This window comes from Tiliqua scincoides, chromosome 5 (assembly GCF_035046505.1).
Source record: "Tiliqua scincoides isolate rTilSci1 chromosome 5, rTilSci1.hap2, whole genome shotgun sequence".
Classification (NCBI taxonomy): domain Eukaryota; kingdom Metazoa; phylum Chordata; class Lepidosauria; order Squamata; family Scincidae; genus Tiliqua; species Tiliqua scincoides.
This window is the reverse complement of record NC_089825.1, coordinates 103,341,120-103,352,906: the sequence shown is the minus strand read 5'-3', so window position 1 is coordinate 103,352,906 and position 11,787 is coordinate 103,341,120. Positions and strand designations below refer to the sequence as shown.

The 11,787-nt window shown below is 40.2% G+C and overlaps 1 protein-coding gene across 1 annotated transcript; it reads right to left on the bottom strand.

Moving 5' to 3' along the window:
• Positions 1-8,584: 8,584 nt before the first annotated feature.
• Positions 8,585-9,601, bottom strand: LOC136652751 (vomeronasal type-2 receptor 26-like). Its single transcript, XM_066629674.1, has 2 exons — positions 9,583-9,601; positions 8,585-9,489 (listed from the first exon to the last, which is right to left on the bottom strand). Exons 1-2 carry the CDS (start codon positions 9,599-9,601, stop codon positions 8,585-8,587), a joined length of 924 nt encoding a protein of 307 aa, XP_066485771.1.
• Positions 9,602-11,787: the final 2,186 nt, after the last annotated feature.

Genomic DNA, 11,787 nt, shown 5'->3' with positions numbered 1-11,787 from the left:
AGTTCTGGTCGCTGCATCTCAAAAAAGACATAGTGGTAATGGAAAAGGTGCAAAAGAGAGCGACTAAGATGATTACGGGGCTGGGGCACCTTCCTTATGAGGAAAGGCTATGGCGTTTGGGCCTCTTCAGCCTAGAAAAGAGACGCTTGAGGGGGGACATGATTGAGACATACAAAATTATGCAGGGGATGGACAGAGTGGATAGGGAGATGCTCTTTACACTCTCACATAATACCAGAACCAGGGGACATCCACTAAAATTGAGTGTTGGGCGGGTTAGGACAGACAAAAGAAAATATTTCTTTACTCAGCGCGTCGTCGGTCTGTGGAACTCCTTGCCACAGGATGTGGTGCTGGCGTCTAGCCTAGATGCCTTTAAAAGGGGATTGGACGAGTTTCTGGAGGAAAAATCCATTATGGGGTACAAGCCATGATGTGTATGCGCAACCTCCTGATTTTAGGAATGGGTTAAGTCAGAATGCCAGATGTAGGGGAGAGCACCAGGATGAGGTCTCTTGTTATCTGGTGTGCTCCCTGGGGCATTTGGTGGGCCGCTGTGAGATACAGGAAGCTGGACTAGATGGGCCTATGGCCTGATCCAGTGGGGCTGTTCTTATGTTCTTATGTTCTTATGTTCATGAAAGATGTCATGCAAGTCGGAACTCAAGGTGACATTTGGCAAAAGGTTAGGATTCCTATTGATCTCATGAATTGCATAGATGAAGGACAGGGCTTGCTGAACCGATTTATAATTTGCGCTGCAAGGAGATTTGTACTTTGTATGTTATAGCAGAAATACTGTCTGGCAGAGATACTTCTAGCAGAAGCGTACAGGAAGACCTTGACAAAACTGAATACTGGACTGAAATTAATGCAATTAAATTCAACAGGAACAAATCTAAGGTTCTGCACTTGGGCAAAAATAACCAGACACAGGTATAAAATAGGAGATACCTGTCTTGGCACACAACAAGTGAGAGGGATCTTGGAGTTGCAGTGGATCACAAGATGAACCTGAGTCATCAATGTGATGCGGCTGCAAAAAAGGCAAATGCAATTTTAGCCTGCTTTAGTAGAACTGTAGCTTCCACCTGGGAAGAAGTTGTGGTTCCTCTTTGGTCTGCGTTAGTCAGACCTCAAGTGGAGTGCTGTGTCCAGTTCTGGGCACCTCCCTTTAAGAAAGATGCCACCAAACTGCAGTGCTTTCTCCAAGTAGCATGTTGTTTAACTGTTGATGCACATAACCTAACCTAGCCTGTCAGTTTGGTGGACCACCAAAAATTGGGTTATGACCCACTCGTGGGTCCTGGACCCACAGTTGGAGAACTGCTGATCTAAGGCCTTGTTGCATCTTCTCCTGCCAATTTCTCCTGCTATTCTTAGTGAGAAGTGTGGTAGAAAGTGGCTGTTCGTGACTTTCACCCATTCCAAGCAGTTAGAAGTTCACAATTTTTCCACAGATGATCAACAAACAGACAAATACATGTATCCCACCCATTCAATTGCTTTTAGTAACCCTACATCTTCAAGCAACTGATATTACTACTATGAAGCAATATAGAACTTACCTCATAATCAGGCCCCAGTTATGCGGATATTCTGTAAAAGTGTGACTTCTCATGGAAGCTGATATTATAGAGAAGATCCCCCCTATGATAACTTCTGTCAGCATGGTTAAGTCAGGAGTAGCAGCAGCCACAACAGCAACAGCAACAGTAACAGGACCACCACTGAAGTATTACAAGCTACTGACTACTTCCTGACTACAGTGGCCCTGATTGCAAATCACCATGCAAACACCATTAGTGGAACTAACACAGTCCTTGATGTTGTCTCATAGAAATAGGTTCAGTGGACCCAGAGTTTCTGCTAAGAAGCTTTTGTCTCTTTGGTGAAGAAAAATTGCCTGAAAATGGCCTTCTCTGTAAATGAATCCCTACTCTCACCTTTGAGTCATACGTTTGAGGCAACAGAGTTGCGAGCTCAGAACTTCACCACCTATTGTTATATACTTATTTTTCACTCTGTCTTGTTATTCTGCTTTACTGAGGAAAATAAGGAAAATAAGTCATCAACAGTGATTTTGATCATTATAGAGCGTCCAAAATTATCCATTTTGATGATTATAGAGCAACCATCTCCTTTGTGGTAACAGATACTCTAGGTCTGTGCAATGGGAGGGGGGTGTACATGTTTACAGTATGTCCAGAAATTGACATTTGTCTTCCCATTTGTAGCTAATTAGGATGTTTGCTTCAAACTACTACTGTACTACTGAGAGCAGATGGACATTTGCTTTTTTTTAAATTATATTTTATTTATTCATTACAGATACAGGAAAGGAAATTGGTTTAACTTTGGGTAGGGTACAACACAGGTTACACATAAGGTTTGGCCCCAGATTCCAACATACATCATTCAGTTAACACAGAAAAAACACAATAATCGTCAATACAAAGGTTCGCGTATTTATCAATATAAAAAATGGATTTTTATGAAACACTCAATTTTATCTAACTAAATTGATCTACCCAATCATTAAAAAACCTCCAATATTTTCTTACTCTATCTAAATCTCTCTCTTTCATTCTTTCTGTTAACATTTCCATTTCTGCTACTTCATAAATTTTATCTATTAAATCTTCTTTAGTTGGCACATCTATAGATTTCCATTTTTGCGCAAACAATATTCTTGCCGCTGTAACAATATGTACAATAAGGTGTTTCTTAGATTGGTCTTTAATTTCTGATGTCACATTTAGGAGGAATATTTCTGGTTTGAATGGTAATACACCATGCAATATCTCTTGCAACACTTTATGTATCATTTTCCAATATTTCTTTGCTTTTTCGCATGTCCACCACATATGATAAAAAGTTCCTTCTAGCTCAGTACATGTCCAGCACTTATTTGATAACCCAGAGTACATTTTTGCTAACTTCTCTGGTGTTAAATACCATCTATAAAACATTTTATATAAATTCTCTTCAAAAGACACTGCTTTAGTTATCTTAATATTTGTATTCCAAATTTGATTCCAATCATCCATTGATATATTAAATCCAAAATTTTTTGCCCAATGCATCATTGCATCTTTAACTATCTCATCTTCCATTCTCATCTCCAGGAGAAAATTGTACATTTTTCTTATATACTTCCCCTCATCAATCAAAAATATTTTATCAAAACTTATATCTTCTTCATATAGACCTATTTTTTGGTCTTCTCATAATCTTGTTCTGATTTGCATTTCATTCCACCAGTCCAGCTTTATTCCTTTCTCTTCTAACTCAGACTTACTTAAAATCTCTCCTTTATTGTTCCTGCTCATGCCCGATCTCGTCTGATCTCGGAAACTAAGCAGGGTCAGGCCTGGTTAGTACTTGGATGGGAGACCGCCTGGGAATACTGGTTGCTGTAGGCTTATACCATAGTCTTTCGAGACTGAAGGTTGCCAACCATATATATTCAGCAACTCACTGTATGGTTTATTTTGATCTTTTTTAATCCAGTTCGGATTGGTTGCTATTTTGAGTGGTTTTATCCATCTAGGTAATTTAAAGTATATCTTATATTTTATCTGATCCCATATCCAAATTAAAGATCTTCTTAAAATGTGTTGTTTAAAATATCCATGCTGTTTAACTTTATCATAAAAGAGAAGCGCATGCCAGCCTATTTGTAAATCGAGTGCTTCTAATGTTAAAATTTTTGCATTCAATAAAAGTCCCCAATCTTTTATCCAATTTAAGGCTGCTGCTTGATAATATAATTCCCAGTCTGGTAATCCAAATCCTGCTCTTTTTTATCTTCTTGCAATAATTTCAGTCTTATTCTCGGTTTTTTACCTTGCCAGACAAATTTTGTAGTAATTTTGTTCATTTCTTCAAAAAAAGATCTCTTCAAAATAATCGGAATAGTCTGAAATAAAAACATTAATTTTGGTAATATTTTCATTTTCAATAAAGCTATTCTTCCCATTAGAGATAGTTGCAGTTTATTATATTTCTCCTAATCTTTTTTTTTATTTCTTTCATTATTTTGATATAATTGTCTTCCATTAATGTACTTGTCTTTTTTGTAATTGTAATTCCTAGATATTTTACTCTGCTTCTTATCCGTATTTCAAATGCCTTTAATCGTTCTATATCATTGTTATGGGAGAAGATAGGGATCTTTTTCTATTTGGAGATTTTAATGCGGTCTTTCAAACTAAATGGGACAGAAAATTTAATAAAAGACCTATAAGAAGAGGAGGAACCCTACCCAGATCTTTTTTGGAAACGGCAGAAGAATTACAGATGATTGATACATGGAGAACACAATATCCAGAGAAAAAACAGTTTACGTATTATTCAAATTCACATAACTCCTGGTCTAGAATTGATATGTGTTGGGCTTCAATATCCGGATTAGGTGGAACGTTTCAGTCGGAAATTTTACCTAATATATTTGCAGATCATAATCCAATTTCATTAATAATAAATAAAAAATTAAGGAGAAATACTTGGAAGTTAAATACAATTCAGTTGAATAATCAGAAATTTTTGAATCAAACAAAAACAGAAATGGAATTTTTTTTTAAGACCAATTTTCATTCAGAAACTAAAACACAAATGGTGTGGGATGCAAGTAAAGCATTCTTTCAAGGATTAGCAATTAGAAATGCAGCGAAACAAAGAATTGGACAAGAGAAGACAATGAAAGATCTTGTACAAAGATTAGAGACTGGTGAAAAGGAATTACAGAAAGAACCTACAAATCAAAGAATCCAACAAAGAATTAAGAAGATACAACATGAAATTAAAATATTCCAAACCCAGGAAATGGAGAAGAAATTGAAATGGCAAAACAGAATTTTTTTGAAAATGCAAATAAACCAGGAAGATGGTTAGCCCAAAAGCTTAAAAAAGAAAGACAAAAAAATCATATTAAGACACTGAAAGATTTGACTGGGAAAGAAGAAACAGAATTAGAAAAGAAAAAATCAATTATTGAACAATTTTATCAGTTATTATATGGGAGAAAAAATAAAGAACGCCAGAAACAAACAGTATATTTGAAGCAGATGGACATTTGCTGAGTGTGCTATTCTTAATTTTACTTCAATGGCATTGGAGACGAATTGTGTGGCCTCACAGGGAGAGGCCCTGCTTTCCAGGATGGGAGACACAAGGAGGAAGGCCCAAGTGTGGGTGTTGGATGGCTCATTCAGTGATGATAATAGCCAGGCTGGACAGTGAACAAGGCTACCCATCTTATGCTTGGTTGAGTTCCAAACAGTTTTCAGTTTAATTAGAAATTGTGCAGTTTAAGTATCCAAGTTATCTCAGATCAATGAAAAAAAAACAGGAAAGGGCTTGAAAGGGCTTCCTCATACAGATTCCTCATACATACATCAATCAAGCACAGGTCATCAGTAAAGACTGGCCATTTCAAGGGACATATTGCATATTTTACTCAGACATCACTCACTCCAAAGATGGAAGCATGGCAAGAACTCTGAAGCTGATTTTCCAAGGGAAGGGGTGCACTGTCAGCTCAGGAAGGGAATGGGTGCACTAGAACAGGCATTCCTTGGTTGTGCTCAAGTTGGGAAAGAAGGGAGAAGAGTTCAGAAAGAAAGAGATCTTGATGTAAGAACAAAAGAAGAGCCTTGCTCAATCAGATGAAGGGCCCATCTAGACAGCTTCCTGGATCTCACACCAGATGCCACTGGGAGCAAGGACAACACATGCGTCTCAAAACACACAGATGAACAAGCCTTGCTGAGGGAGAATCAGCATGGCTTCTGTAAGGGTAAGTCTTGCCTCACAAACCTTTTAGAATTCTTTGAAAAGGTCAACAGGCAGGTGGATGCGGGAGAACCCATGGACATTATATATCTGGACTTTCAGAAGGCATTCGACACGGTCCCTCACCAAAGGCTACTGAAAAAAACTCCACAGTCAGGGAATTAGAGGGCAGATCTTCTCCTAGAATGAGGCCTGGTCGAAGACCTAGGAACAGAGAGTGGCTGTCAATGGGCAAATTTCACAATGGAGAGAGGTGAAAAGCTGTGTGCCCCAAGGATCTGTCCTGGGACCGTGCTCTTCAACCTCTTCATAAATGAGCTGGAGTCAGGGTTGAGCTTTGAGGTGGCTAAGTTTGCAGGCAACACCAAACTTTTCCAATTGGGGAAGACCAGAAGTGATTGTGTGGTGCTCCAGAAGCATCTCTCCAAACTGGCAGAATCGGCAGCAAAATGGTGGATGCGTTTCAATGTCAGTAAGTGTAAAATCATGCACATTGGGGCAAAAAATCAAAACTTCACATATAGGCTAATGTGTTCTGAGCTGTCTGTGACAGATCAGGAGTGAGATCTTGGGGTGGTGGTGGACAGGTCGATGAAAGTGTCGACCCAATGTGCAACGGCAGTAAAGAAGGCCAATTCTATGCTTGGGATCATTAGGAAAGATATTGAGAACAAAACAGCTAATATTATAATGCTGTTGTACAAATCAATGGTAAGGCCACACCTGGAGTATTGTGTCCAGTTCTGGTTGCTGCATCTCAAAAAGGATATGGTGGAAATGGAAAAGGTGCAAAAGAGGGCAACTAAGTTGATTGCTGGGCTGGGGCACCTTCCTTATGAGGAAAGGCTAAGGCATTTGGGCCTCTTCAGCCTAGAAAAGAGACGCCTGAGGGGGGACATGATTGAGACATACAAAATTATGCATGGGAAGAATAAAGTGGATAGAGAGATGCTCTTTACACTCTCACTTAACACCAGAACCAGGAGACATCCACTAAAATTGAGTGTTGGGAGAGTTAGGATAGAGAAAAGAAAATATTCCTTTACTCTACGTGTGGTTGTTCTGTGGAACTCCTTGCCACAGGATGTGGTGATGGCATCTGGCCTGGTTGCCTTTAAAAGGGGATTGAAAAGTTTCTGGAGGAAAAATCCATATGGGTTACAAGCCATGATGTGTATGCGCAACCTCCTGATAGTTGAAATGGGCTATGTCAGATGCAAGGGAGAGCACCAGGATGCAAGTCTCTTTTTATCAGGTGTGCTCCCTGGGGCATTTGGTGGGCCGCTGTGAGATACAAGAAGTTGGAATAGATGGGCCTATGGCCTGATCCAGTGGGGCTGTTCTTATGTTCTTAACAGGTTACCTGTAACCTGTTGCCACTCTCTTACACCTGGAGTTCATAAGCTACCTCTAAAACTCACAGGCTGCACACAGTCATAATGATTTATCGCGTGTAATACACCCTTCCTTCTGCCTCTCTCTCTTTATTTATTTATTTATTTATTTATTTATATACAACCTTTCTTATGTGCGATGGTGTAAAAAACACAAAAATGTCTGAATTTCGGAATAATCTGGATTTCAGATGTTCGGATAAGGGGTAATCTACCTGAAGTATCACCTGTAGGATGAGTTAATTGATGATTTTCTTCTATGGTTTGTTAATCCTTGATTGCTCATCTTGAGATAGAGATGGGTGACGCTTTTAGTTTGCATCCTGCTAAGGACTTGGCAACAAACTCTTGACTAGCCGTCTAATCATATCCCCCCCCCCAAAAAAATTGGCATTGATGCCAAAATGTGCATCCTGCAGAGTGGGGGTTGTGGAAGTCTCCTTGGGGTAAGGGAGCATTTGTCCTCCTATACAGGGTGAGCCTCCACAGAGTGAAGGGTTCTACTCAGACTTGTGCCTCCATGCAGGGTACCCTGTGGTCATGCGCAAGGGGGGGAGTCAGTGGCATTTTCGGGAGTGGCATCTGTAATCCTGGCCCCATGCAGTACAAGGGCCAGGACTGCAGCTAGCGCTAGCCACCTTCTCAATACTGATGAATCACCAACTTAGGAGTTTCTATGGCTTCCAATTTCATGACCAGAGGGCAGACATCTCAAGTTGCTTGCTCTTTGTAAAAGAACACTCTTCTGTGTGTTTAAACTTGCTAGCAATCAAATTCTACATTGAAATGCCCTCCAATTCACCCTGATTTTTTCCTCTACCACATCTCAATGGCACTTTGGGAACATATGGACAATTGCATTTATGTTGCCTACTTGGACAAAGAACAAGGAAATACCTACTACACTGAGCAAGCATCCTTTGAAGAGCAGGAAACATTTCTCAAATAAGTAACTGTGATTCTTAGTGGCAAAGATGGATTTAAAACATCATCCTTTAATGAAGGCCATGCATCAAATTAAAAACAGGTTTTAAAATCCTAGGTGGGAGAGTGCATCCAAGAGCCACACAAGAGTACAGCCCTGGCTAGTTGCAGCTTTCCTTTTTTTCATCCACACTGGAATGGGTCCCATGGCTTCATTCAAATTTGGTTGTAACATTTGACTAATGCTTAGAATTACAGTTTTGCAGTACTTTGCATTTTTGCATCCGGTGCTACTCCACAGTTCTAGGATAGATCACCTATCATCCCAAGCATCACAGATGACAATATTCATCCATTTTACCACCCCCAAAGAAGAAGGAATTAGTCTAGTTTAATTTCACTGGGAAAATCATACATCAATCCCAGAGGACAGTGTTTCAGAAAAAGCAACAGAAACCAATGTTTATGATTTACAAACTGCTTTTTCCTCTTAATAATGCTTTGGTGTTGAGATCAGACCTTAGAATAATAGTATAGCATTTCGGGAAAAAGATGCAAGCCAATAGCGCAGTGTTGGAGGCCAAGATGGCAAAAGCTTCCACTATCACCACCATTTTCCCCTTCATGCTCAGATAAGCTGGAAAAAAGGAGATCCAAACACTGCAAAAGACCAGCATGCTGAAGCTGATGAACTTGGCTTCGTTGAAAGCATCTGGTAATTTTCTGGCTAGGAAAGCAACAGTGAAGCTGATGGAGGCCAGAAAACCCATGTAGCCCAAGACACAGTAGAACATAATGGAGGACCCTTCACTACACCCCAGCATGATTTGCCCAATCTCTGAGTGCATGTCAACATCTGGGAATGGGGGAGAGGATGAGAGCCATGCCGTGCAGATACCCAACTGAATGAAGGAGCAGGACAGAACAATAGAGTTGGCCACTTTCTGGCCTAGAAATTTCCTCATCCTGCTTCCTGGCTTGGAGGCCAAGAACACAAGGACCACCATGATTGTTTTTGCCAAGACACAAGAGACTGCCACTGAGAAAATGATGGCAAAGACTGGTTGTTGCAGAAGGCAGGTCATCCTTCTGGGTTTCCCAATGAATAGCAAGGAAGAAAGATAACAAAGCAGGATGGAGCCCAGAAGAACACAGGTGAGGTTCCGGTTGTTGGCTTTCACAATGGGAGTATTCCAGTTCTTGAGAAATGTTTGCATCACGAGTCCTGTGATTACTACACAGGAAATAGCAATGCAAACCAAAGCCATTCCCATGGGCTCTTGGTAGGAAAGGAAAGATGTAACTTTAGGGATACACTGATCATGATTCTTGTTTGGATACTGTTCTTCTGGGCATGGATCACAGTATTCTGCATCTGAAACAGGCAAATGTTCTGAAATTCTTGCAAAAATGTCACAATGAGCACATATTTGAAAACATTCCCTGGCAATTGTAAGCATTCACTTACCTGTCTGATTAGAAATCATAGCTTCTGGGCATGATATACAGCCATAACAGCAAATTGGTTGCCCCTCTCCCACTCTCTTCCGGTGTCCAAGAGGACAGCTCTCAACACATCTGGAAGGAGGAGGTGTCTAGCAATGAAAAATATAGGTAGCACTAAGCACTAAGAATATGTGAAATTATAAATCTAATTCCCCAGTCCTGTCCTTCCCCCCTTGCCAATGCAGCTGTGCAACAGGGACATGTACTGATCTTGCATAGGGGGCAGTGCTGTAAGTCTCCACCAGTTAGGGAGTATTTTTTCCCTTTACCCAGGGGTAAGCCTCCAACACCAGAATGGATCTACCTGGGTATGCATCAGCAATTTATCTGGTGTAAGTCAAATTAAAGGTGGATAAAGACTTTAAAGGATAATGGAATGTTGGCAGCAGTGGAGTAGTTGATACCATCACCTTCTAGCCTTTGTACTGCCCCTCTTCTGATGCCATCTGTTCCTCCCCTTTCAAACCTCCCTCCTGCCTCCCCCCCCCCATTGACTTGATGGTGCAGGGGATTGCAACAGATCTGCTGGCAGGCCATCACAGCTGTTGACATCTTGTTTCAACAGCCCATCTCCTTCCAATGGCAGTTCGTATTGCAACTTCTCTAAAGTGGGTACCATAAGATTGGGCTGCCCATAACTAGAGGAAGATGCCTGTTTCCTGAAGGTAAAATTAAAACTGAAATGGTGTTACACTCTACATCTCCATTAGACACCTGTGATTGAAATGTCACATTTTAGTTTTTATTTATTATTATTAATTATTATTAATAGTATTTATATACCGCTTTTCAACAAAAAGTTCACAAAGCGGATTACAGAGAAAAATCCAATAACTAATGGCTTTTATATGAAAGTTTGAAGAAAATTCCAGTCTTGAGAATTACAAGTTGCAATCATTATCCTAACCAATTAAGTATAAGTCTCAAAATAAACCCCAGCAATTCTGTTTCTTACTCCCATTTTCTCAAGACCAGCTGAGAAGACCATACTTTTTCTAGTATGTTACAGAGTTTCTCAAATGGTGGGTTGGGACCCACTAGGTGGGTCGCGAGCCAATTTCAGGTGGGTCCCCATTCATTTCAATATTTTATTTTTAATATATTAGACTTGATGCTGCCATGGTATGTGACTGCATTTGGGGAAATGTTACAGACCTGTACTCTAAACAAGCCACCATGTATATTCTTTTAACAATGATAGCAAATGGGACTATCATTTGCAGCCTAGGTAGGATTGCCACCTAGGATTGTTCTAAATTTTCTTGTTTGAGGATGTCACTTCCGGTCATGAAATCACTTCTGTTTGGTTCTGACAGATTCTCATTCTAAAAAGTGGGTCGCAGTACTAAATATGAGAGAAGCACTGTTCTAGTAGATATATAGTGGTAATGTGGTCCAGAACAGAATAATTTCACAAACTACTCCCATAGGCATAGCACATATGGTGGAACATACAGTATTTTTCCTTATGTTCAAATGTATATAAGACAAAGAGCTTTTATAGCTCCTTTGATATAAACAAATTACATACCCTTACTGGCTCTTTGGAGCTATGCCAGTAGCAGAGCTATTGTTTCTCTGTGGAGTCCTATAGCGGAATATGTGTTGACTGGGACACTTCAGAAAATACTTCCCTTCCCACCCCACTCATCATTGAAGCCACTGTTGGTGATGATGATGGTCAAACAACGTTGTTTATGGGCATGGCAGTCCACATAGTGTGAAATGACCAGTCACCACTGTGAAGTGGCCCCATTGAAAAGAGGTGCAAGGGACACAAGAGGAGGCGGGAGGTTGATGCAGGATCAGACTCCTTACAGTACATGATTTTTCATGAATGTACAATGAGACAAGGGAGTTAAGCAGAAGACTTCAATGATAGGGTGACATTTTCGGATGTCAGAAGAACTGATTATGAATTTCCAGAACATGTCAAGTTATGTTCAGATAACGTCCTGTTTTCCATACCTGCTGTAATGCCTTATTCCATACAATTAAATCATCTCTTATGGTGAACACTTTGCTTGGAATAAACTCCCCAACCCTCCGGATAACACAGTGAGATCCTTCGCCTGAATGGAAGTGGTTGATGATATCAAACTCAAATGATGAATGCCTCTTCTCAAAACAGAATTCCTGTTCAGCTCCATTGTTAAAGTGGATGTTT